Below are 27,081 nucleotides of genomic sequence, written 5' to 3'. Positions count from 1 at the left end.
GATATTTACAGCTCTGTGAGCACTGTAGGGATGTGGCTCCCTCATTCCAGGTCTTCTCGTTGAGGAACAGCAGAACCTGCCTCTGGGGCTGCGATAAGAAATTTGGGTTCTCCTGCCCTCCCAGCCCCTTACCTCGCAAGGTGCCTGTGGGTTAGTATTTCCCTTCTGCCTGATGCTACTATAGGATCATAATATGGGAGATGTAGGGCCGGGAATGATGGAGAAGCCCTAGGACATGATGCCCTCACATGGTGTTGGTGAAGGATGGGTCATGGCTCAGGGGCTGGGGGACTGGGCTGAGACCCTCTGGGCAGCCCTACACCACTACAACGATTTCAGACTTCTCCGGATATCTCACAGCAACCACGGAGGCTCTAAGTGGTGACAACGTGGCCTCTGCAGCAAGGACGAGCTCCTCCACCTGGGGAGTCACCATGGGATTGACGCCGTCTCACCGTAACAGGTCTACCTGATGGCATGGTGTAAACAAGAGAATTTTAACCTGTCTAGCCAAAACCTCCTCTTTTATTTCTGCTGGATGCACCAGCTGTTTGGATGGGTCATGCCAATCACGGTGGGCAGTCATCTGCTTTTAGTGGCAGGTGTCCCAGCGGGGATGCAGCGCAGTGAATCGCTCCGAGATCTGATTCGATCCAGCCAGGCCAAGGGAAGCTGCTCCTTCTGGGCACCTGCGATGACTCTGGATCAAGGCTCCACAGAGCAGCAGCGCTGGGGCCGATTTGGCAGCCCCCAGACCTCCTGCAGGCCTGCCCGTAAACCTAAAAGCCGTCGATCAGGTGATGGAGCAGAGTCAGGGAGGTAAGGGCACATTTTTACTGCTGGAGGATTTCAGCTGCTCAAGGGGAAATGCCAAGGAGGTAAACAGTCCCTGGCTCAACCCGTTTCTTGTCGCCTTTCATGAGTGACATCCTTAACCCCCTCGTGCACCAAGCCGTGCTCTTCCTGGTGACGACGGAGGTGGAAGGGACATCTGGGTGAGCTGGGGGCTGGCTTTGCAGGAATTTCTGCAGGGCAGCATCAGCATCACCCAGAACCCATTGGGAACTGTAACCCAGCATTGCTGCCCTCTGCCAGTAATCCTTCCTGGTCTATGGTAATATCAACTTCTTGTGGCATGGGTTGGGAAGAGGGCAGCAAGTCTTAGGGTGGAGATACCCATGGAAAAATAGGCTGCGATACATGGAAAAGGGAATTCAAAGTGGTTTTGGGGTGCCAAGAAGCTACAGACTAAAGGGAAAGAATGTGCTTGGGGGTATGTTTGGTCCTAGGCCAAACTCTTCTGCTCTTCCAGGGCAGAGAGCCATGGCAGCAGCTTGCGGGTCCAGCAGAGGTGTTTCCCAGCACCTGGGCGTGATGCAAACCACACGTGGGGAGCTTTTAAAAAGCAGACATCGCTAGAGTTCACACCTCTTTTATTAGAAATAAGACACATTCATTTTGTGCTCTGAAAACTGTACAGAAAAAAAAAACTGACGAACATAGAGAGGAAGGAAGGGAAGGAAGGGACAGCATGGCGTGGGGCAGGTAGGGTGAGGGCAAACAGAATTAACCGGAGGAACTGAGCAGAGAAAGTCGAATATCAACAGTTATTAAACAAACATTTATCTCTGTAATTACATAACACCGTTAATGTCCTGCAAGTCAGCCGGAGTGAATGGGTGAATGGGAAAAGTCGGGGAGGAGAGGGCAGGCTCGAGTGGGCAGGGAGGGGAGAAAAAAAAAAAAAGATTTAAAACACAGTATAAAGATATCTGTTTGCTAAAATTCATTATTTGTAATTATAATAATTACAGTATCATACAACCCGGCATCTGAGGGAGGCCTTTGTGCTTTCCTGTTTCATAGAATAATCTAAAATTGGACAATAATATCACAGTTTTTATAAATAATCATTTTCCCTATTTTTAACCTGTTTGGATTTTTAAAATTTTCTTTCCATCCATCATATTACACACTTAATGGCAAGGCAAATGCCACTGTCTTTAGAGATCAATAACCCAGGTGGCCCAACGGAAAGCTGACACAGAGATGTTTGCATGTCCAGCAACACCTCTCAGTGGGAGAAGCACAACTGGGGGCAGTGAATGTTTTACCTCTTGGATTCATAGCTTTTTCCTAAAAACGTTAAAATAATCATAATAATTAAAAAAAAAAAAAAAAAAGAAGAAACCCAAACATGCAGTAATAACTCAGACCCTGATCAAGCTTTACTGCTGTCTGGCAGAATCCGGCCACTCACATCCAGAGGTTTGGCACCGCACGTCTCCAAAGCTGGGAGAGTTGTTCCAAATGTCAGACACTGCTGGGGATGATTTAAAAAAAAAAAAAAAAAGAAAGAAAGAAAGAAAGAAAGAAAAGGCTGCGTGGAATGCCAGTGGTATATTTTTTAATGATAAAAATATTGCACAACACTTTTTTGGGGTGAAATGTAGATAGCATTTTTTTTTGTAAATAACCTTGAGAAATGTCTAATGAAAAAAATATATATTGTTATTTTTTTCATGATGAAGTAAACAGAGCATTTTATGATGAGGAATGCCCCACGCTCCTGACCACTCCGCCTGTTCCTTCTTTTAGGATCACAAACCTGCCCGCTGGCTCTAGGCAGTGGGGAGGGAGAAGAAGAGCCAGCGAGGGGACAAGAACCGAAGCCCAAAATGAATAAAGCAAAGCAAAACATTGCAAGCGAGAGGCAAAGGGGGCCGTGTGTTCCCACCATCCCAAACTTTCCACGGAGCAAGTTGCCTTCCACCTTCAGCAGGTGGCATCCTCACCCCATGCCTGCGCGGTCCTACGGCACAGAAAGGCATTCGAAACGACAAGAGCCAAAGAAAAGAAAGGTCTCGGGTTTCAAGTTCTCTTTTTATTGAAGAAAAGAAAAGAAGAAGGAAAAAAATAGATTATTTTTTTTGTTTGTTTGTTTCCAAGTGGACGTTATTCATGTTGTCAGTTTGTCTCAATGTCCTAAGGCAACATCTCTGTATACCAAATATCTCCAGGTACATCGGTGGATCTGTCTTTCCCTCTTTCTCTCTCTGCCTTCCAGGGAGGGGCAGCTTGGAACAAATCTGAGTCCGAAAGCAAGGAAAAGTAACACAAAAAAAAAAAAAAAAAAAGGATGAGGCCAAGCAGACTTTGCAAGGCCTGTGCTGAGTTTATCTATGTAACAGTCAATGAAATGACCTACATTCGTCTTGGTGGTCTCTTTTTCTAACACCTTCAACCCTCTCCCTGGAGACGGGGCGAGCAGGTTTTGGAGGTGGTTCCTTCCTCCTGTGCTTGGCCCACTCCTCGGGGCGCACAGGAGCTCCACCACTGGGGGGTTGAGAGGAGAAAGCCCCACCTTACCTCTCCACCTGAGCCGTGGGTGACGTGACTCTCGCCCACCACGTCCCCCCTGGTCCCCGTACGGACCCGCAGCAGAGACGCGAGGTCGTGGGGTGGCACGGAGAAGTGGGGGCGTCTTCTTGGCCACCTCTGGGCACATCCCGGCTCCTTCCTTCTCAGACAAGCTGGTGAGGGAGAGGTGGGGAGCGAGGACTGGCAAGGGATGCCACAGCCCCTCAAGGCTGGGTCTCCTCCAGGACCTCCAGCCGGACCGCACTGCTGGCATCACCTCTTGCGCTCCCCAAACAACCTCGATCTTCTCGGCCCTTCGTGGTGGCTGCTGGCTGTCCTTCTGCACCTCCTGGTGGCAAAGCAGGAAGGCTCCCGGCGTGTGGCAGCGGCCCCAAAGCATCCACAGGGCTCTTCCCCAGCAGCTCCTCCCCACCCTCTGCCTCCTCCTCGCTTTCTTCCAGGCTCACTTCTTCTCCAGTCCTACCTGGGAAAGCTCATGTTGTCCTGAACCTACAGCTACTATACTCTATAAAGTAATATTTCCCCTCTCTGCTGAGAACAATACAAAAGTTACTCCGTCTTACCAAAGGTTTCAAAAGAAACCAAACACTTCTCTCGCTCGGTTCCGATTTAATTTAATCATTTCTTTAAAACGTGGTTTTGTTTGTTTGTTTCGTTTGTTTTCCGGAAAAAAAAAAAGTCCCTTTCTTCCCTTTCTGCTCAGACCTCCGTCTGAAGGTCAATAATGTCTTGTCCCACCAGAGGGATGGTGGCCCCTGTTTTCTCCCACTCTACAGTTTTTAGTTCTAGGGGAGACTGTGCCACAGGTTCGATGTCCTTTTTAACCCATGACGGTGGGGACTGGACTTTCCTGATTCCTTCCCAGGGTCTCTTGTTTGGTGTCTGCTGTTTTTCTTGCTGCAAGAGGAGGAAGGAATAGGAAAGGAGAGAGAGAAAAAAAAAAAAAAACACAAGAGAATGAGGTTAGTGCCCATTTAATGCACGCCATTTTTTTGCCTTCCTTACTCTTACATCAAAGTCAATTTTTCCCATGAAACTCATGATCTGAGATAACATGGGATTTCAGTGAGATTTGCACTCAGTGTTTAATTGACTATTTTCAGGAAGAAAATCTAACTTTTATTTTTCTTTTTTTTTTTTTTCCCCCCATTGTTATCTTTAACATAATGCCTAGATACTTCAGCTTTCAGCTGTGGCTTTTGCCACTAACAACTCCAACGAAAAAGTGCAAATGCTTTTAAGAACTTAAGATCTTTTCCTATTTCTTCAGGAAATCCCCACATGAAAATTCAGATTACGATGAGGTCTGTTTGAACGTACACCAACTGCATCTCATATAGATGGGATGCTCATCATGTGGCCCAGCTATTTACTGCCAACTACTTTGGCAGTGAACCCATGCTGTTTGATGGGCTGGATTGTCAGCTCTGAGGCTAAAAACATTTGCAACAACTCTACACCAAGCCTTCGAGGCTTTATTGTCGGGTATTAGCCCACTGCCCTGCTAGCATCCCACCGTGGACATCAGTCTAGAGAGTTTCTGCTGGTATGCACCAAGATTGGGGAGAGCTGGGGCTCTATAAAATGGGGGAACTCTTCAGTAAGGATATGAAGGGGAGTCCATGCAAAGGTTTTAAATGAGCTGTTCCACTAAGCTTCTGTCCCCCACGAGGAGCAATGCTTTTCACAGTTAATTATCCTCACAAAACACTCCAGCACTTAGTTAAGAAAAGCTTCCCTGCATGTGACAGGAGCACAGAGCCCTTCCGAGCCACCTGCCAAAGGGAAAAAGTGGAAGCTAGCAGAAAGGGTGGGAGGAAAGGCAGTTGCATGGGGGGTGACAAGGAGCGAAGAAGTCAAAGGAGACACGCATGCAGCTCACATGCAGCCCAGGACGTGCCACAGCTCGATGCTGTCACCAGCGTGTATTGATGAGGGGAGATGAGGCCGCACACAGACTGTGGTATCACAATTGCACAGCAGGATGCAGCAGAGATCACTGCAGCCCCATAGGAAACCTAAACACCCAGCTGCTACAAATCCTCCTGCCTTGGGTTCTGAGTTTGTCCCTTCCTTCAGGCAGCCTGTGATTTATCCCACTCCACACAGCGGTGACGATGGAGAAGGCATTGCACCTTCATCCCAGCGGGGAGGGCTTCCATCCTATCACCCAACCCACAAATTCTCTTTTCAGACTTTCACCCTTCATGTAAGGTGTGTTTGAAGCTGTGCCTGCAGCTGCCCATGGGAATAAGGCTCTGGGTCGTTTGGTGGACTTGGAGTGATGAATGTGGGAACCAGGTAAACCCGGTCCTCACTTCAATGGGAAGTGAAGGTACTCTGAAATTGTATTTGTTTTATTTCAAAGGGAGAAAAAATAACTTTTAAAAAAGGCCTTGTGTTGTTCAGAGGAGAGCAAAACGTTTCAGTTTTTGAATCCTGCAGCTGTGGTTTTCATTAAACCCTATGACACACAGCTGCTCTTATGCCGTGTGTTATTCTTACTTTATTCCATGATGTAGCACAATGCTGATTAACAGCAATAGGACGGAAAAGGTGATACAATTGCTGACTTACTCCATTATCTATTTTGGAACTCATTTAAGAAGCACTGTTACTAAAACCTGAAACCTTTTCATCTCTGTGTGTGTTTTAATGAGACAAGTTTGAGACTCCCTGAAGTGCAACTTCTACCTATGGTGGTTTTGCGGTCCATTAGTCTGCCATGGAAAGATGCGGTGAGCAGGTACACAAAAAGACAAAAGCACAAATAGAACAAAAACTGAAATGAAACTACAAGTTTCCCAAAAGATGAAGAACAAAAAGCGTAGCCAGAGAAGCTCTTTCCAATGAAAAATATTTTGTTTTCTCTCACTACTGTTGTAGTGCCCCAAGTTTTCAAAGTTACTGATGTCTACAGCTGTGTTATTTAACAGAGAGCAGCACAAATGATCGTATGTAAAGCTCATAAATAATTCCATCTTTCCTCTCAAGTGAAAGCCCTTCTTTGATGGCATTATTTACGGCCACCTTCAGCAGCAGGTCTTTCTATTTCCAAGCAATCTCTGTTTTGACATTCCCTCCATCTGCCACGCTCCTGACCTTCATGCTGTGAAGATGCACCCAGACCTGATCGTGTTCACTGAGCGTGATTGGCAAACCTCGCAGCTGGTCTTGTAACGGGCTGCTTTTGAGCTACGGAGTGAGAGCAGCTGCAAATCCAGATAGGGAACAGAAATTGGAAATAAAACCAACAATAAAACAAAACAACAAAACAATTACAAGTTCAGATCCACAACAGCGACCTCTGATCGGATCTGTCACTGAGGGACAAGACCTAAGGGTTGCAATAATAACTCGATCGTGATAAAAATGGATGCTAAATGTTGGGATTTATTAAGAAAGGATAAATGTTGGGAATTAGTAGGAAGAGAATGAAACTGAAAACTATCAAAACATCACTGTGACAGCTCACAACTTCACTGGGCACTTGCATCTTGCCTATGATGTGCTCTCTGTAGGCTTCCTGATAGACCTCCCTCAAAAAGGCTACAGTGGAAGTTATGAGGGTGCACACTTCACAGCCACAAACTTATTGAGCACATTTAGGAGGAAGGATTACACAGGCTAAGAATTTTCAGCATTGAAAAGCGATGGCACATGGACCTGATAGAGGTCTGTGTTGCTTCTTGATGGTAGGAACAGATCACTGATGGCAGTGACCGTCTCTTCCAAGACAAGAGCTACTACTCTGAGCACAGAGTGCTGGAGGCACTAAGGGTTGCTTTTTGAGGATGAACTGCCACGTGCCTGCCCTGCTCTTGTTTTCCCAAGCTGCTTTAGACTCTGCCGGGGAGAGAAGGAAGGGCCAGACCATACCTGGGTCAGACCTGGTGCAGTGGTTCCCATCCAGCTTATCAGCGATGGGTTATCTAGCAATGCCCAGGGAGGTTGTTGAGTCTCCTTCTCTGGAGATATTCAAGGGCTGTCTGGATGCCTACCTGGGCAACCAGCTCTAGGGAACCTGCTTTGGCAGGGGGGTTGGACTCAATGATCTCTTGAGGTCCCTTCCAACCCCTATAATTCTGTGATTCTGTGTGATTCTGAGATCTCAGGGAGCATGGTTGTGCCCCAGGGACTGAGAATTTGGTGCCCAGTCTCTGCGGAGAACTGAGCAGGTTCGGTGCCATCAGCTGGCCTGGGCTCTGGCACGGAGGCTGGGAAGCAGCAGAAAACCTTCTCCTCTTGGCAACTGCCACCCTGAGAAGGGGTAGCAGGCTCCTGGGAACAGTGCCCTTTTTCTTCCCCTCCATACGGGAAAGGTTTTTACTGTGTCCCAGCCACTTGAACGGCGTGTAGGAAATGCCACCGGGCTCCCGCGTCAGCTCTGGCACAGCCGCCCAGCCACACTGTGGGGTCTTAGCGGTCCTCGTGGGCAGGAGAGAAAGCCTCCCAAGCACATAAAAGAATTCAAAAACTCAAGAGCGGGTTGTGTAATCTGGCTGTAAGAGGCACTGGTGCTGGCCCGGGGCCTGGCGCCTCGGAGACAGCCAGGAATGGGCCGAGACGGGAGCTGAAAGAAGCAGAGGCTGCGCTGCCAATAACTCAGGGAGACAGAGCCTTTACTGCGGCCTGACACAGCCCAGGAGCTCCTTCCTGGCTGTTTGGGAGGGGAAAAATATTCCTGGGTTCCTGGCTGGTGCCGGGATGGCAGGGCAGAGGGAGCCCCAGGCTTAAGGCTGGGGTAAAGCCTGCTGCATGGGGCAGGCAGGAGGCCTCCATCGCCCCGGTGGCATTTGGAGTCTCCTTTGCTCAACCGCAGCTTTTGTTTTGGCTGCACGTCTTAAAGGCAAGGGAAGGGCTTTGGGATAGAAGGCATTTCAAAGGAAGTGCCAACATAACCCTACAAAGCCCTACAAAAACTCTACAACCCTACAAAAACCCTATAACCCTACAAAAACCCTTCAACCCTAGAAAAACCCTTCAACCCTAGAAAAACCCTTCAATCCTACAAAAACCCTACAACCCTACAAAAGCCCTACAACCCTACCAAAGACAGGGGTAAAGTGCACGTCCACCTAACGCTAGTCCTGGCAGACTGCAATGCTCCAGGGCTCCACATGGCTACGGAAAGGAGACGGTGGAAGGAGGAACCTCCCTGCCATGAGGTCTTTTGCCCTTTGACTTTATGCTTCCTTCAAGGACCAAACCTACGACCCCATCTGGCTTCAACTGGATCCAGGTGTAACTCCTTTGCTTAGGAGCTGTGGCAGTGCTGCATAAATATAGCATGGGAGACTGCCTGGATTTTTAAGAAACAGCTTTCATTTCAACACGTCAGTCAAAACCAACGAAATGTATGATCTGCTAAGCTCTCTCCTTTTTTTTTTTTTTTTAATTTTTAATTTTAATACCCAAACTTAATGGTTACCCTGAATGACCTGAGGAGAAATTCAGTGCTCTCTACAGGGCTCTCTGTGATAACTCCCCTAGAACAGCTACTCCCACGCTGTGTTCATCGCCTCTAGTGTTAACTCGAAGGATATTTCATGACCCAAATGGTCTCTCCCCATGACATTGATGACTCCAGGACCACAATGAAGTTATTCAGAGCATATAGCAGGGAATCTGAAAGATAAATGTGGTGCACGCTGTCTAATCCATCATTGGATCAATGTCGATGAAAAGTGATTAGAAAATGGGAAAGCTGTCTTGTGTTTTTTTTTTACAGAATGATAAATTTTCTTTTCTTTGTTTGAAACAAGTTGTAGCTGAAATTACTTCTTTTTCTGCTACAGAACTTCAAAGACGACGATTTCTGTTGCTGTTCATTTAAGAGAAAAGTGAAATAAAAGGAACTGGCTGGCTTAATTTAGAATTTTGTTTTGGAAAAAAAAAAAGAAATAATATGTGTTTTTAACTCGCATTGATGGAAATCAGTTAGAAAACTTGAAATATGCACTTGCTGGGGAAGAAAAATATGTTTGCTGCTTCTGTACCATCTGAAGTTGAGATGGTCTGATCTGGAGGGTTGCTTTGAGCCAGCCTAGAGGAACCATGCACAGCTGATGAGAACAGGCATTGAGGAGTTCTTGAAGACTCTTAAAAGCACCACTTTCCATAAACTCATGAATAGCTCCTTGCCTGAAGGTTGTGGAGAAAGCCAGGGGTCCCAGCAGCATGAGGAACAGGCTGTTCTCCAAGCTTCAACCATTAATCTATCCAGTGAACACACCATCCTTTTCTGCACAATTTCTATGGCCTACTGAGGAGTCCGCTGGTGGACACGGACACATGAGTGTTCCCCAAACTGCCAACATCAGTAAAGGCTCCCCCATACCTCAGAGGGGCAACCACAGATGCCATGAGGTGACCAAAAGCACCCAAAACATGATTCCTTACAGAGTCCTTTTCTTGATCCTTCTTGAACTTGTTGGTGGGCACTGAATGGTTTTGGAGCTGCTGATACCTGGCTAGCATCAAAGGGCAAGGCACGAATTGGCTGTCAGCACAGAAGATGCTAGCAATAAAATGTCTTTTTCAGAAATTTTGATGCTTGATAGGTGGGATAGGGGTTATTGGATGATCTACAGGAGAAGGTGAACTGCTGAGTGATGGCGTGTGGGACAGCGGGCAGCTGACAGATGGTTTATGGGTGAATGAATTAAAGGTTGACATAATTTTCATAGCAGAATTTATCGTAGTAATTATTATACTTTATGTAGCATTCCTCCCTATAACACTTACTGTAATTTGTCTTTTAATAGTTGTCAATTAGCAGAGCCTTTAAAAAGTGCAGAGAGAATTAAACACGTGGCCCAGAGGAGACACCCCACCCGTAAGTGGAGCTTCCCTTGCAGAAGGACACGGTTTTCTAATTCCTCGGCGAGGAAAAGCCTGTGTTTGACCACCACCACAACCTCAGCCTACAGAAAGAGCTTCCCATGGAGAGAAGCTGTATTTTCCCAGAGCTTCCAGCTTCTGAGCCAGTGTGAAGAAGCCCAGGTAGCCAGCGAGCAAGGGGATGAATTGTATCAAGCAGCAGAGCCTGCCAGGGAGGCACGCAGCCCCAACTAGCAATGAGCTACGGCACTGATCAATAGTCCTTTGCTCTGGCTCCTCTGATAGATGCCAAAGCAAGAGCTGGTGGGATGGGCACATCCTGCAGGTGTCTGAAGGGGAAAGCTTAGAAAAATCTCGATCCGAGAAGAGGAAAGTGAGTAATCCAGGCAGAAGCAGTGTAACAGAAATCAGGGGAAAGTCAGAGAATGGCAGGAAAAAAAAAACTTTTTTTTCACTGGGTTTGGAGAGATGGGACTGCATTTCAGAGCTGAGCTTAGAGCTGAATTAGGGAATGAGTCCAGCTCCTTTATGTGAGGTCCAGGACAGGGCTGCAGCCAAAGCAGAAGCCATTCAAGCCATAGGGAGCTGAGCGTAGTGAGTAGCTAATAAGTAAGAACAGTCAAAGCAGAGAAATGTGAAGAGCTCTGCACAGCACAGCTTTCGTTGACCTCTGCACAAATAAAGAGCTGCTGTTTGAAATGAATGCAAAGCCAGATGCTGGCAAGGAGAGAGGAATATGTATGTGATTCAAACTTCTCTAATGGAACTGGATTAAAGGGCTCCTGCCGAGGGGGAAGGCAGGAGTGTCACTTCCAATGCTTTCAAAGCTGGTGTTAAGCACAGAAGAAACAAAGCCCTGGCTTACCTTAAAGGCTGCAAAGCCTCCGCTTTCATACCATGCAGCTGCAGAGCATGGGGACCCTTCCTGACGTCCAGCCCAGGCGCTGGAATCTCTTTAGCAATTAACTCGCAGGGAGGAGAAGCGTTGGAGATGTTTTACCCTGACAATACAGATCTGGGCAGGAAAATCTTTCCTGGGTGGTACAAAGGAGCTTGAAAGTAGCCACCATCCTGCTTTGATGTGGATGGTTCTTGGCTGAATGAATACAGAACTTGGGAAATATGCGTACGTATGGGGAAGGAGGGAAACAATCGAATGCTTGAGACAGGTAAAAGGCAGATTTTTAAACCAAGAAACAAACTTGCAAGGTTTCCAGCCACAGGATTATTCTTTTTTAAGCAATCAGGTGGCTAAAGCATGACTCAAGGTGATGGGAATGACCAGGAGGAACTCTGCTGTCTCACTCAGCACCAACCTAACCCTTCCATACGCATCCGTTTGGGCAGCAAAGTGTGCCTTAAAGCTGTTACGAAGAGATACCTGCGATCCTCAAGGCCTGGATGAATTCGGGCTGGCTGAGTCTCAATCCTGACTGAGGGAAGAGCAGAGGACCCAGCACCTGGAGCAGCCTGCAGGGTGCGCCCATCCCACCAGCACTCGCTTTGGCATCCAGCAGAGAAGCAAGACAGGACTATTGATCAGGACTACTTTTAAGACTCATTGTGGTGTTAAAAATGAAGGCTTGGTGGATCCCAGATGCTGAGAGCACTTTGAATTATTTTAATTACTTAGGATGTGTGGTGTGGGTGGCTGGTTTTTTTTTTTATTATTATTATTATTTTTTTTAATGCAAATTCTGCTTTGGTTGTCTCCAAGCTTTTGGTTCCCTCCGTGCTTCCCGGCTACAAATAAGCTGTCTACAGAACAACTATTCAGACCCCTCAGATGTTTCAACATCTTATTGGTTCTCTGCTTGGGGTCTACACCAGTTCTCGGTTTGGTCTGGGATAATAAACTGGAAGGGGAACATTGCGAAACCTCCACACACAGGCTGGCCCCAAGGCAGCTGGCAGGATGAGCAAAGCAAACCCAGATGTCGCTGAGTCAAGTCCCTTTTGGGGGACAGACATAACCTGTCCCAAAATCCAGCATAACAGGAGCAAAGGAGTCCTGCCAACAACCTTGCACCTTCCCTTTGGGTTAGGGCAGATTTTACAAAAGTCCTCCCCATCTTCCTTGCCTCATCTGGTCTTGAAGACTGCAAGAGAGATAAAACTTACTGTAGCCCATGATAAGGTCATACAGAGGTCTATCAGTGCATTAAAAAATTGATTTTTCAACTTGCAGTCGTCAGATCTTGCTGTACGTCAGTCTGCTAATACTTTAATTTTATCATTCGCTAGCGTTGAAAAGTTAGATTTGGGTAATAGGGTCTACATCCCTGATTAGTTCTTAATGACACAAATATGTGAAACTCACACCCGTACGGTGGTCTAGGCTTGAATGTCGGTGGATGTGTGGTCCTGAATGCTTTGAACAAGGATTCTGCTGGGCAATTTTAATCAGGAATAGCTGAGCATGCTTCCAATGGGAGCACTTTTATAGTTGAGGTTCATATATAAGAAAGTCCATGGAATATGGAATAAATTGAAAAAAATAGAACAGAAAAATCCAGGTTTGCTGTTCAGAGAAGGGCTTTACTGTGTTACTGTGCTCTGAGGCTCAGAGTTAGCTCAGCATTAGCAGTGTGCTTTGGTTTGCAGCAAAATTAACCGCAGCAAACACTGGTGCCACAGTGTTCCCTGGGAGCACGTTAAATATGGCCTGGCACTATTCCCGTTCTCCTAATTGCCTACCTCTGACACACCATCCTGGCAGCACTGCTCACAGTAGGATGATGACAGGCTGTGGGGACACCCCTAATCTTGGTGTGTTGTGGATTGGGCTCCAGATCTCTGCCATAGCCATTCTGACTTGTAGGGCTACATGTGATGGCTAGTGGCAGCGCTGATTATAGCCAAGAAAGCCTCCTAGGTGATTGGGGTAGGCTGTGCAACACCACAAGCTTTTACCAGGACAGCTTTTTTAGCTCCTGGGTGGGCCTGAGGCAGGATGCTCTGATGGTGTAAGGCTGTTCCTCTCAGAGCTGTACCTGGCACCCGGGTTGGTGTCACCCATCGTCACCCAGGGGAGCAGAGTCTTCTGCATCCCTTTTTGCCTTCTCGCTGTAGGAAACAGATCTTCCACCCCTGTGGCCTCCATGCAAAGGAGCAGAGAGGTGTAAGGAAAGGATTCCTTGGCTGCTGGGTGAGGGGAAAGCAGAATTCTTCCCCAAACCTGCCTCCATGTCTGTAGGATGAGAGCCAAGCCCAAAGGCACAAGTCAAGGCTGTCTTTGGTAGGGCTTGGGTCATTTTCAGCTCAGTAATGCCCTTCAGAAATGGATCTTGTAAAGGAGAAAAGCCAAACAGCTCAAACATGCAGGAGTCCCTGACGATGTTTCCAGCTCTGTCAGTAACTACTCTGGGTTGGTGGGTAAAGGGCAGTCTTCTTTACCTTTGAAGTGTACACTGCGGTAACACTTATCCAAAGTTTAAACATGTCAGTGTACTTGGAGAGGAAGAATATATGTGCTGGTACAAACCTTCAGATCTTTGCTGAAAAATCATGTTTTACAGCTTAACCTGGAGAAATCCTCAACAGTGAACAAGCATGATGGCTGAGTTTTCAAACCCCCTTCCTAAAGAGACAGATTTGTTGTTCCTCTTCCTCCCATTCCTCTGTTTATTCTAATTTAACAATGCAATAATTAATCTGAAATGAACTATGTATCTAGCATGATGGGATGATCAGTTTTGGCAAGAGAGCACTAGTATTTAAATCAAAAGAAAAACAAAATAAAACAAAAAAAAACAACACAAACCAAACCCTAAACAGGGTCAGCACCATTCCTAGGAATTCGCAAAGGAAGTCTCTCTTCTATGCAGACATTTAGTTCAAGTCTCAGCGGCAGCTTTCTGACCTTGGAGTTGAAGGAGGAGAGATGAATTGCAAGAAGATTAGGAAAAGCATCGTGTCTTGGAAAGGGCTTAGGACAACGGGACATGCTGCCAGGAGAGGCTGGGAAACTGCCAGGGTTGGAGAGAGGCTTGGTGGCTTGACTTTGTGGTTGCTTATTCAAAAGTGAAATCAAAGATACAGCAATGCAGGCAGATGGACTAGACCCGGTAAAGATCCCTTCTGCTCTATGCATGAAAGAGTTCAAGGGCATTCCAGGAGCCTTCTGACCTTGTTCATGCCCACAAGGCAAGGAGTTTCCTACTGGTGAAGGGATGTGTTTGGAGTCATGCGTTAGGAAAAGGTTTGGGGTTGGTCTACAACGCTCTTCAACACAAAATGAAAGCCAGACTTACGCTAGCGTTTGTTTTATCACTTCCACCAGAAGAAACACTCCATCGTTTTATAACCTAAACACGCATAAAAGAGAAACATTTCTTTTGTTGTTACTTTAATCCCTGATATTCCCAGTTTGCCTTCTCAAGGCAAGCTGAAGATAGGACGTGATTTCTAGTGTGGTCCCCCACAGCAAATGGCAGAAAAAGGGGTGAAGAAAGATATTTCTTTTCCTTTGTAACGCCTTGGATGTTACTAAACCCATACCCACTACTTACTTGCCCATGCTGCAAGCTCCCCCTCCCAGACAACATCCAAGGGAAATTCACAACTTGAAAAAGACTCAGTCAATATGCAGAGGCCACCTTCACAGCTTCTTTCCAGCAGTTCAAAGCTCTTTGATGCTGACTCTGGCAACTTTAATTCTAGATAGATTTAGATATATCTCTGAAATGCCCAAAACATCTCAATCTATAAAACTCTCCTGCAAACATACCATAGATTAGCTTTTACATGGTACTTAGGCATTTCTGATTCTTACGGCTATGGCATACCTAAATAAAAAAATGCACAGAGCTGAAACTCAGTGAAATGCGTTGGGATTTTAGGCCAACACAGTCTTCTTTGATCTGAGCCTCTCTGCTAGATTTGGTATTCCACTTATTCTGTAACACTGGGCAGCCCATAATGACACCTTGCCACGCTCAATAAAAATAGGATTTGCTGGGACCACGTCTCCAGAGCTCAGCGCAGCTATGCTGCGAGATCTGAATGCAGACCAAAGGTTCTGCAGTGCTCTGCTTCGACAAAGAATCAAACTAAATCTCTTACTCAGCCACCCTCCGCACTCTGGTTTTGTCTCTAAGCCTGTCCCATCCAAATAAGCCCCACCAGCACCTCCTTGACCATTCTGCAGGTGACTGTGCCTCCTGGATCTGACTTTGCTTGCAAATGACCAAGAATAAATAGCTCACCTTGCTCCACTCTTTGAGGGAGTGCACAACCCAATTTTCATTTCTTCCTGCCAGCCTGACTACTGCTTGTTTTTTTCTCTTTTGCTGTAGCAGATACACCTCCCTCACCTCCCTTTTAGTCAGCACGCAATCACCAAGACGTGGTGCCACCATTACAGCTTAAATCCCATCACTGTGGCTTTCCTAAATAGCTATGCCCATCACTGCCACCTTGGCCTCCTGCAGGGACAGAAAATTCTGTTGCATTATTACCTTAAAGGAGGCTACAGCGAGGTGGGTACCTGATCTTCTCCCAAACACCAAGTGAAAAGATGAGGGGAAATGGCCTTGAGTTGTATTAGGGAAGGTTTAGGTTGGATAATAGGAGAAATTTATTTACTGAAAGAGTTGTGTGACATTGGAACAGGCTGCCCAGGGAAGTGGTGGAGTCACCTACCCTGGAGGTCTTCAAGAAAGGTGTAGATATAGAACTCAGTAGCATGGTTTAGTGGTGGACTTTAGTACTAGGTTAAAGGTTGAACTAGATGATCTTAGAGGGCTTTCTCAACCTGAATTGATTCCTGCTACCCCTGCCTTCTGCACTCTCCTCTTTCCACCTCGATTTCTCCAAGGCTGTTCTGATTTCCAGTTCCTAGCTATGAGTAGAGGCATGCAGCAAAGGACAGACACAAACATGGGGAACAGACAAAGACACAGAAACACAGATCCCATATATGAATGGACATGAGGACAGACTTTCTCCACCTGGGTTGCTGCCCACTCTGTAGAGAAGCTAGTGGTACCTTTGTGGCTCTCTGTGTACCGTGTAGTGCATGTGTTGTTGTTGCAATGTGCACAGACATAAGCTCAAGGTAAGGCACTCTGAGGGCTCCCAAACTTTCCTGTGCTCCTGCTGGCACTAAATAGCTCCAGGAGGTGATGGTGCTGGGTGTGTGTGACTAACCTTGCTGTCCGTTGTTGGAGACTCCTTCTCCTTCTCTGCGTGCTGGAGTTTTCTGTTCAGGTCTTGGAACATGTCTTGGTGACGTTTTCTTGTGTGCATGATTTTCTGGAGAAAACAGAAGGGCCATAGGTCAGCAAACCCTACCCAGCTGTACAAAACCATCATTTCCTCCCCCCAGAGTTACATATATTATTAAAACCTAGATCTGTCTCCCTGTAGGTGAAATCTAGCCTGCCTAAAACAGCTTCAAAGTTCACCGAGGACCCAGTGTAACTCTGCCTTTGATTTCAGGATAAGATGGGATAATTTTTGAACTTATGGTTGCCCCAAACCTGCACCTGCCAAATATTTATGCTGCAAAATTTGTGCTTGGCTGGCACTGGTCTACCAGCTTGATCCAGGAAGCTTTGCTGACCTTTCTTGATTGCTGACCCCATGCCCTCACTCTGTTCAGAGCGTGCCTCCTTGGCAAACATGTTCAGAGCTTATCTGAATGTGTAGCATTTAGGCCAAAGAAGTTCTAGCAGAAACTACTTCGCAATTTCCTTTTTCATTGCATTTTGGCTGTTCTGCATCTCACTTCTACCTTCGACTGCCCAGGAGATGCAGGACCATGGTTTAGAAGGCCTTCCCTTTGCGTGTAAGAGCACGGTGAAGATTGCTTGTGCTCTGCCAAGTGCTTTATAACTGGAGAAGCTGGCTTACAAAGTTTGGGACCAACATGAAATACCAGCTCAGATGTACTCACTGTGCCTCAGTTTCACACCGAACTCATAGCCCTGAGCTCCGAAGTGGTTCTAGCATTAGAGGCAACTCCTCATGGCCCCTTAACATAACTTATTTTGGAATAGGCAGCAGCTTTGAAGGGAAAGCATGGCTCTGCAGCCACAGAAGCCATGATCTGACTCGGGAGGCCTGCACCAGCTCCCAGTAGCCACACAGACCCTTTGTGGAGCACTGGCTCTTTCAAAGCTTTCCGCTTTGTGCCTCAGATATGAGGTCAGACACGTCCCTACGTACAGTACAGACAAATACTTGTTCCTCCCAGGCAGATTCTGTGAGGTTCATTAATAGGTGTGAAAGACCAGGTTTGATGATGTGCTGTGACAGTGCAGACACATTACCTGCCTTTCTGTTAGGCAGCAGAGCTCTGGCACAAAAGACAAGGCATTTTAGGTCACCAAGCAAAACACGTACTTGTGCTTTCCAAACAGGAACGTGGCGCAGCCACCTGTAGCACCTTATCAGCTTTCCACAAGCGGTTTGTTCACAGAAGAGATGCTACAGGCCTTGTGCACCCTGACATAGGATCTTGATTTACAAATGTTTACGCAGAAGCAGCTGCTCCATAAATCAAGCACGAACCAATATAAATCACCCTTTGGTTTAGCTGAACAGGGTAAGCCTTACTAGGCAGCCAGCACAGCTCTTTCAACCCACCATTTTCAACCCCCTGAAGCAGTTCTTTGGCAAAGGCTGCACTCCTGAAAAGATGCCAGAAAAAAAAAAAAAAAAAAAAAAAGGTATTTCTCTTTCTTACCCTACCCATCAAGAACCACACTCAGAAAAGGATGTACTCACCTCAAAATCTAGCTCTGCATACCGGGATTTCCGTCTCTGGGGATTCAAAAGAAAAAGAGAGGTGGGTGACGGTTAGTAAGGGATTGATGCTGGTGGCTGGGCACAGACTGAACCACACAGTAGATAAAACAGAGATGTTCTTTCTCTTTTTCCTTTTTCCACCACTTTAAATATGTTTCTCTGGCTGTTCCTAATGTGAAGTGCCATTAGAGGGATCCCTCACAAAACCACAGAGCCCCAAGGAGGGCTGAACACGGAATTTTGGCTAATTCAAGCCTTTGTCTGAGTTAGGAGCTTGCAGGTGAGTCATAGAATGGGAAGCAAATAGAGATGCTCAGCCAACTGATCTAGTACAGCTTTTGACCACCAATCAGTACAGACTGAAATTTGGGCAGCAGTGGCCAAGACCTGCTCTCTGACAACAGGCAAAAAAAGGGCCAGGTGCTGAGAAGTACAAAAGCTAGGACAGACAGACATCAGTGTAAGAGGTACCGACTAGGGAGAACTGCTAATATATGTCCTGAGTTATCACGGGTCAGAAAGAGAGGTCTGCACTTATGTAAAATCTCTGACATCTCTTTGATGCTAAGAGAGTTGTGGGGCATGCCTTAAGGACATTTTACATTCACAATCACGAGGATTTTCTCAACTGTATCATGACTGAAGCCATCAAAATGGGAAGCAGAGGAAGAGGATAGAAGGAGGAAAGGTAATGCAAGCCATGTGCCTTGCATTAAAGTTAACAGTCTTTGACAAGCCAAAGTTTTGATTTGACTTTGCATTGCCTGTAGGGCAAAAGACAGGCCATCAAGAAACGGACTGTGGCTTTGTAAGTAACGATTTTAAAAATTAAATTACAAAATGGTATCACCTGCCGGGGTTCCCTCAGAGTAATGTAATACTGGAACTAAACAGGGGGCTGCATTTGCCCTGGGACTCCTCTCTCAAAACATCTGGTGTGGCCATCATCAGGGCATCATCATGAGCTGGGAACAACACAGGGATTCACATGCTCACCTCCAAGGAGCTCATGGAGAGGGTGGAGACGGTCTCACTCTTGGACACCACACCTGAGTTCCCTGAGTCTCCTGTGTCACACAGGCTGTTGGGAATCTGTGACTCATTGGAGATATTCTGTGGGGGCAGCTGCTGCTGCTGTTGTACCATGGAGGAACCCTGCACCTCACTGCAAGTCATGGTCACAGGCTCCCGTGGAGGACTCTTGACAACAAAGCCTGGGTCAGTAGCCATACTGAGGTGGATCAGCCTTGTCTGGGGCATCTGGTCAATATTGATGCTGTATTTGCTCTCGTCCTTGGGTGGTTTGGCCCGTAAGGTAGACGTGTTGGTAGGCAGAATGACATAGCTGGTGTCCAGCGTTTGTTCTTGGGCCCGGGAGAGTTCTGAGTCCAACTTCTTGAAGATGTCCCCATCACAGATGTAGATGGATTTGGGCGGCTGATTCTTGTCCTTCTTCAGGGTGAGACTGTGATTGCTGAACTCGTTCAGGTTGATGGCCCCCAGGTAGTGCGGGGAGCCTTGCAGATGCATCTTGGAGACGTTGGCTGGAAGACTGTTAAAGTTTGAGGACCCCTTCTGGTGATTGAGTTTCAATTTCTCCTCATCCTGTAGTGATGGGCGCTTCAGCGTTCCTGTGATGGTTGAGGTCCTGCAGGTGGTGATGTCTTTATTCAGCACTAGGGAGACAGACAAGTATCCTTAGCACCTCACCTCACCTTTTTTTAACACATCAATACACCGACCACAGTCACACCATGCTAGCATGTTCCCTTGGACCTCTCAGAAGCAGACTACAGAGGTCAAACAATTTAATACAGTTCTTTGTTGCTGTTGTGGTGGTTGTTTTCCTTCTAGTGCAGGATGCTGAAGGCAAAACTAAAACTAGGGAGGAAAAAAGATCCCTCATTTTAAGAGAATTCTGCGTGCTGAGAATTTCCCAACCCAGTCATGGCCAAAACTCCAGAGTACACCAACACATATAATCAGAGTGATAACACTATCTCAAAAAGCAAATACACGTATACAGCTAGTTAGCACATATAACTTATACATAACATGTCACTAGCCTATAGTTGAGCAGATTGTTTCATGTAGAAGATTGATTTCATGTCAGAAAGGATTTTGAATCAGAAAATAGCTGAAATGCAACATTATCGACAGCTCATTTTTTTTTTCTTCTTAATATATATTATTATTATTTTTTAATTTGCTGAACTGCTTCAGGTTGATCTTTTCCAAGGGATGGTTTCAGGATTTGGTATTTTAAAACACATCATATTTTGTTATCAATTTCTGACGAGCTTTCCATAAAGCTTATATTCCAATAATCATGCCAAGCCTTTGTGAGAGATAATTATTCAGTGTTTAACAATTTGTGTAGGGGACAAAATGGAGTTCCATGAATATTCCTAAAGAGGAGAGGAAAGCTTTAATCTGAGGATGAGGTGAACATGCCGATTAGGACCTATATACAGGACACACAGACACTCATTCCCACACCACACAGTCTACAACAAAACAATTGCTTCATTTGTGAGCACAAGGACCTATTGCTTGGTTGATCTGAGGCTGTAGCAAAGACCTTAAGAAGATTATGGCATCAGCCTTGATGTCTCCAGGGGATGGCAAACACTGACTATGGGGCAGGGGCAAAGTGGTGTGGCACTGAAGGATACTTACCCAGCGTTTCAGCACAGGAAAGGAGATATAAATTTGTATTCCCCTTTCTCCCATCTCAGAAAAAAAAAAGCAAACAGTGAGGACCTTTCACCATTTTTTCTCCTGTTGAGCAGAGACAAAGATCTTTGGGGCAACTTGACACACGGCAGAGGAATCCCGTGGGACTGGGGTCATACCCATTTTTCTGCCAGCTCATGCTGATGGGTGCTGGAGGAGCACGGAAGCCCTCAAAAGCTGCAGAGCAGGCAAAACAGGTTGAGGATGAGACCGAGTGGAATATAGGAACTTCTAAAAAGCTTTGAAATATAAAGACGCAGGGCATACCTATGGCAGCCACAGTTATCTTGACATGGCTAGAGGGCACACTAGGACAAATTAGAGAATTATAATGTATTCATACCATAGGGTGCAGAAAGGTGTTACTGAACTCAGACCTTTAGCTAGGATGTGTCAGTAAGGTTCAGTGATTTAGGCTCTTCTCCTTGCTCACATCTGCTGCACGAAGCAGGTTTGGAGAAGTTTGCTCTTAGCTATCTCCAAGCATGAAGCAGTGAACTTTCACCATTGAGCTAGGGACAAAATCCTAGCAGTGAATCCACATTCTCAGTATCAGTTCCCAGTATCTCTAATCTGTCATAGAATGAGAGTTGCTGCCTCCAGGACAAATCATGGCCAGGAACCAATGGGCAGATTTATATTTTTTATTATTCAAAGAAGCAGAATGCATAGGAAGACCACTGATGCACCGTACAGAAAGGTCTCCAAAACGGTGACTATTATTAATTAGCTTGGTGCAGAGTAACAGCACTTTACCAGAGGAGGTTTCTCTCTTCAGGCAGACATCAACAAACAAAAAAAAAAAGTTGTAAAGGAGGGAGCTAAGGAAGGGAGGACTAGGCTGTTAAAGAGCTGCTGATCCAGGGTCTTCTGCATTTCCTTTGGGAAACTCAATTTAGAAGCAAGAAACTCAGTAATAGATACAGAACGGCTCCTGATTGCAGGAGTCTGGGGTCTGCCTTGGCTGTCAGCACAAAGCACAAGCTGGTTGGGTATGCATGTTTGCTGAGCATGCATTCAAGTCAGATCTGGTCTCACATGCACGTCTTTTGCACATGGTAGTTTAGAACTGAGGTCTTCAGTGTCAGAAAGGAAGGAGAAAGACAAACGAGATGATGTAGTCAGCGAGAAATACAATTATAGAGTATGAGACAGAGAAACAGAGAGAAAAAAAATGGAGCGACCCTGAAAAGAGATAAATGGACAGAAAGAAACCATGAAATAAGATATCACAGGGATAAGTGAGATAAATATACTGTGGCTGTGATAGGCGTAGGGAGAGGGAGTGAAACAGAGAGAAGGACTGAAGAAGACAGGTAAGATATAGATAGATATTAGATAGATAAACGATAGTGACAGTGATAGACACTACACGGAAACACAGTGACAGAGATAAATGTTGACAGAGACAGAAATACATAAACAACAGGTACACCAAGACAGACAGCTGAGGACAGAGATAAATAAGTGATTGCAAGATAGAGAGAGAGATGCAAGATAGATAAACACATTAGAAGCAGATAAAGAAATGATGGATTAGATAAAGACAAATGAAAGGGACAGGTAGAGAGATGTACATAGAAAGAGTGAGGGAGAAAATGAGAGAATGAGCAAGAAAGAGAATGAGAAAGAGTAATACAGAGAGAGAAAGAGAGAGAGAAATTTTCCCATGATGGGAACTGCACACATAGTATTTACTGTCCTTGGCTTGGAGAGATCCTGGTTTGGAAGATGTGAATTATATGCAAGTGCCAAGCGAGCTGGTATTTCTCTTGCTTGGGGAAAGGGACAAGTGTGGGAAGGTAAATGAAAGCCTAAATATCTACAAAGGGGGAAAAAACTAAAAAATAAATCCCAGCCAAACGGTCAGGCATGCCAGGATCAGGAAAAGACAAAACCTGCAGAGACAACAAGGCAGCAAAGGAGACTTCAGAAGATGCAGACACCCCTCAGGGGCATGGGGAAAAAAGGGACTTAGTGGGGAAAGGGACAGTTGGCCCATGCATATGAAGTCAGAAAGAGCGTGTGTGATTGAACACGCAGGAGAAAGGTGGAAGCAAAGAGAGCTGACCCACCTCCATACGAACAGGCAGCTTACTACTGCGCCAGAGGTTTGCATGGGGCCAGGGGGGATGTTGGGAAGGCTCTCCAAAGTCCAGACCTTCTCAAAGACACCTCCTGAGCACACAGCTGTCTGAGGCTGGCCTTGGACAGGGCTTGCTACAGCAAAGAAGGATCACAGCAGGAAGAGATGGAACCAATCTCTTCTTCCTTGATTCTCTTCTCTGCCACTGTGTTACATGAACCATAGGTATGAAATTATACTTCAGAGCAAGGTTTGACCTTAGCTAGAAGGCCAAGAGAGCTGGAGGGGAATAGGATAAGCAAAGCATAGGGGAGAATTAGGGGAGCTGCTTTCTTTTGGCCAGGGTTGAGAGTAAGGGCAGCCCACACACGCACATGCAAGCCACTACGACATACACAAATAAAGTAGAAAGGGAAAAAAAAATGGCCTAGTTCAATCCCCAAACCAGGTCACTTGTTGATTCTCACCTGTGATGTGCTCACCTGATCTACAAGCCATATCCACATCCTTCTCAAAATCGGTCTGAAAGACAGAGAACACAGAGGACGTGGTCAAAAGGAGGTGATGGGGAAAAGAAAGGCATCTGGAAAATGCAAAAAATGTTTTAATTCATGAGCCAGACATAATCACTGCCAGAAGAGCGGAGAAGAGACATTTTGGTTAGTATTTGAAACATGTCAAACAGACTGCTTTTTTTCCACCTGCGGCTCTCGAACCTCAGGCACTGATAGAGCTGTAACACTGCTTTTCACCTGGATTCTTGTGATCATCCAAAAGCTAATTCCTGAGCTGCCAAATTAATATACCTCCCTGGAACGTGTTTATGCGTATTTCTAATAAACTGGGGACAGATTCCTGGCCTGATCTGCCTTGGACATACCTCCGCACATTTAGTCCAAGTGGATTCTCCTCCACCAGTTAAAAAGGTCTGCAGATGCTGCTGACAGTGCTCCATACTTACTACTGGAATTTCTTGTGATTTATCACAAAATCACATGAAGTGGAAACATCTCTGCTTCTTTAACTCTTAAATATCTTCTGAAACTATGAAATATCTTGAAGTATAAAATTAACGGTCCCTCTAGGTACAAAGGCTGATTAACTTTGGTTGTGGTCTGTACAGGCAAATGAAATTCCTTTCTCTCAGTACGAATTAATTCCATTTCAAAAGCTTATAGTAGATAACACTTTCAAGAACTGGGTGTGCTGGGAAGACCACAGAATAGCAAAAGGTAGAAGAGTTCACTAATTATTTCTAGTATCATTTCAGAAAGAAGACATTTCAAATAATTGTATTAATGTGCTGAAATGCATTCCAATTTCATACTAAGAAGAGTGTGTAAAATAACATCGCCATTGCCCTGGGATAAACGCTTTAGTATTAGCAGGTTGATAACCAAGAGTTCTTGGAATTATGAGTAATTATGTCAACCTTGCTTATGCTAATTTACTAGCAAATTGTTTGGAATATCAAATAAATTTAAAAGGAGTAGAAGAGAAATAATATCGGGCTCATGTTAAAATGGGCAAGTGGGATGACAAAGAAAAATGTAATCACATTTTGATGATAGGAGTTTCAGGAAAAAATGCAACTGAACAACCTGTGCTAGTTCCACCAATAAATAAATAAACAAAGGATAGGTTTATATTTAATAAATGTCAACAAGATTTTGTGGAAAACAGTTTGCTCAGCTAAGCTTCTTTTAATACATTGAGAAGATTTTGAGATTATTGGAAAAGGTAACAACAAAAATGCTGTCCTTCAAAGACTTTGATTTCTTTGGTTACAGCACAATTTGGTGACTATAAAATAACATTGTACCCCTCTAAAATATCAGCAAGGAGTCATCATTCATGTCTGGGTTTGGGAGCTCTTTGTACTTGGATGTAAGGAAACTGATTGCAAGCTCTCTACTTCTCAACACGTCTATCAACAGTGCAGAAGTAAATGTAATCTCATAGCTAAAAACTTGTAGCTGACAGAATTTTGCAAGATGGTTGATAATAAATGAAAGCAGAGGAATACAGAGGGAGAAAAGTCTGGCACTTCAGCATATAGCTCTTGGGATGTTAACAATAGAATAACAAATACAGTGTCCACAATCTGAAAGGGTACTGCGAGTTTGAAGGACATGTGGAAAAGGGTTATAGAAATAATTTGACGGCAAATGTCTTACAGAAGGAGAATAAAATAGCTCAGTGTGTTAACTTATTGCAAGGAAGACAGACTGGATATGATTATTGTCTGTTATTGACGGAGCTTAAGTATGAGGCACACAAGGGCCTTTCTAATTACACATAAATAGGCATAGCCAAAAAAAATGCCTGAAAATCAGAAGACTACACATTTAAATTAGAAATGAGGTACCTGTTTTTAAATATGAGATGTGGTAGAATAGGATATGCTTTGATGTCTTGACTTCAAGATTGTGCTTTGGACTGAAATGAGACCTTGTACCCAAGCACAAGCTACCTGGCTTAGCACAGGAGTGACTGGCAGAAATTCCTGAGGTCGTGGTATATAGGTCTAATACTAACTAGATGTTTTAGGAACTTGCTCAAATCTTAGAAGTGATTGTCCTGATGTTGTTACTCCAGTTTCAGAAATTAAATGTCTCCTATGTCATACACATCATAACAGCAGAGCAAATGCAAGGCAATTCCCCATAGTTTATCATCCTACTTCCTTATCTAGATTGTTTGTAAAGGATTTACACAACAAGAGCAGGGTTTACAGTGCTTAAACTATATTCCCAGTGAAGCAACGTAAACAAGTGTGCTTGAGACAGTATCTTTATAATAATGACTATGATATAACACATTGTGATTAAATCAGTATTAAAAAAATTGCCTCCTAGCTCCAGCTAGGATGAGGCAGTATGATGAAGATAAAAAGGTCTGGGAGACTTAGGAGATATATTTGCCTTTTGTGTTTTCTGGGAAAGGAAGAATCTCCCCAAGATGTCTGCAAAACTTGGTAAGTTGGAGCCCCTGAATGTTACGATGAAAATAAACAGGAGTTGTGTGAAAGAGCCTACACTGCGTTTGTTCAAGCACAGGTTTAAAGGAAAAAGGAGTGATGATCGCAAAATATATGATGGACAGAGCCCTTTGTTTATCAGTTACATGGAAAAGATACCCCTATGTCCCTTCGTAACAGACTAGATGGTAGTTTTCCCTACCATTAGTTGAGCGTGTCCGTTCTGAAATGACCCCCCAGAGTCTCCATTGCCCTCTTCCTGACGATCTACGACTCGGCACTTCACAGCATCCTGGACCTGCAGGAGCAAATGGATTTGCACAAGTCAGAACCAGACAGAAGAACCAAATATATTAAATTTTGCTGAAAACAACAACAACAAAAATATAGTCCTTGGTAGATCACAATATTTTTTATGATGGATGCTATTGCATAAATCATTATATTAGGGTCTACGATTTTTGGTTATGATCCAACACCAGCTGTAATATATATCTGATCCAAAACTCACAGAAATAAATGGAAAAAAATAATGCCAGTGACTGCAATGGGAGCTAAACGCAGGCCCATATTCATAATGCAATTAGACGAAGGAGTCTCAGCCAAGCCAGTGTTGTAATTCCATTGATTTCATTGGCCCGACATAAGGAATTAATCTGTTTTACTTAATTTAAAGGAGCTGTAAGAAGATAAAATGAATACTGAAAAAAAAGGGCTTCCTGTCTCTGTTATTAATAGTCTATTCGCTCAGTAGGATGAAAAGAATAAAAGAAACATAAAAGATTTTTCCTTTTCTTCCTTGATACAATTTACCATTTTAAATCTCCACAGGGAGGCTGGAGAAAATTTACTCAATTTCCTCACTTGATTACCGCTAACATTACTTTCTAGCTCAAATGTCTATGTGCTAATGCCAACATACAGTCATGCTGTAAACCTTGGTGCAAGTTGCCCCTCTCAAAATCAAATAAGCAAAATTGGTTTTCCTAATAATCCGTATTGGAGAGGAAGAGGTGTAAACATTCTGGAAATATTAATTTTCATAGAGTCATAGAATATCCTGAGTTGAAAGGGACCCACAAGGACCACTGAGTCCTGGCTCCACACAGGACCACCCAAAAATCAGAACCTATGTCTGAAAGCAGTGTCCAAATTCATCTTGAACTCCGGCAGTCTCGGTGCTGTGACCACTGCCCTGGGGAGCCTGTCCCAGTGCCCGACCACCTCTGGGTGCAGACCCTTTCCCTCACACCCAGCCTGACCCTCCCCTGTCCCAGCTCCATGCCGTTCCCTCGGGTCCTGT

At 45.0% G+C, this 27,081-nt stretch overlaps 1 protein-coding gene across 11 annotated transcripts in view; it reads right to left on the bottom strand.

The window, feature by feature from the left end:
• Positions 1–2,864: 2,864 nt before the first annotated feature.
• The window catches only part of ADGRB1 (adhesion G protein-coupled receptor B1), a 258,665-nt gene continuing 234,448 nt past the window's right edge, over positions 2,865–27,081 (bottom strand). For 8 of the 11 annotated variants that reach the window (XM_080580828.1, XM_080580829.1, XM_080580824.1 and 5 more), the window contains 6 exons: positions 25,981–26,076; positions 23,266–23,320; positions 18,973–19,652; positions 17,956–17,991; positions 16,375–16,479; positions 2,865–4,278 (listed from right to left, as the gene is read on the bottom strand). In XM_080580828.1, coding sequence (XP_080436954.1) covers positions 4,081–4,278; positions 16,375–16,479; positions 17,956–17,991; positions 18,973–19,652; positions 23,266–23,320; positions 25,981–26,076 — 1,170 coding nt within the window. In that variant the 3' untranslated portion in view covers positions 2,865–4,080. The remainder of the gene's footprint in view (positions 4,279–16,374; positions 16,480–17,955; positions 17,992–18,972; positions 19,653–23,265; positions 23,321–25,980; positions 26,077–27,081) is intronic. The other 3 variants (XM_080580833.1, XM_080580830.1, XM_080580832.1) reach the window with 1 other exon arrangement.

Source organism: Anser brachyrhynchus, assembly GCF_964034855.1.
Source record: "Anser brachyrhynchus genome assembly, chromosome: 2".
Lineage (NCBI taxonomy): Eukaryota > Metazoa > Chordata > Aves > Anseriformes > Anatidae > Anser > Anser brachyrhynchus.
Note: the sequence above shows the minus strand (reverse complement) of the source record. Positions and strands in the feature narration are given on the sequence as shown.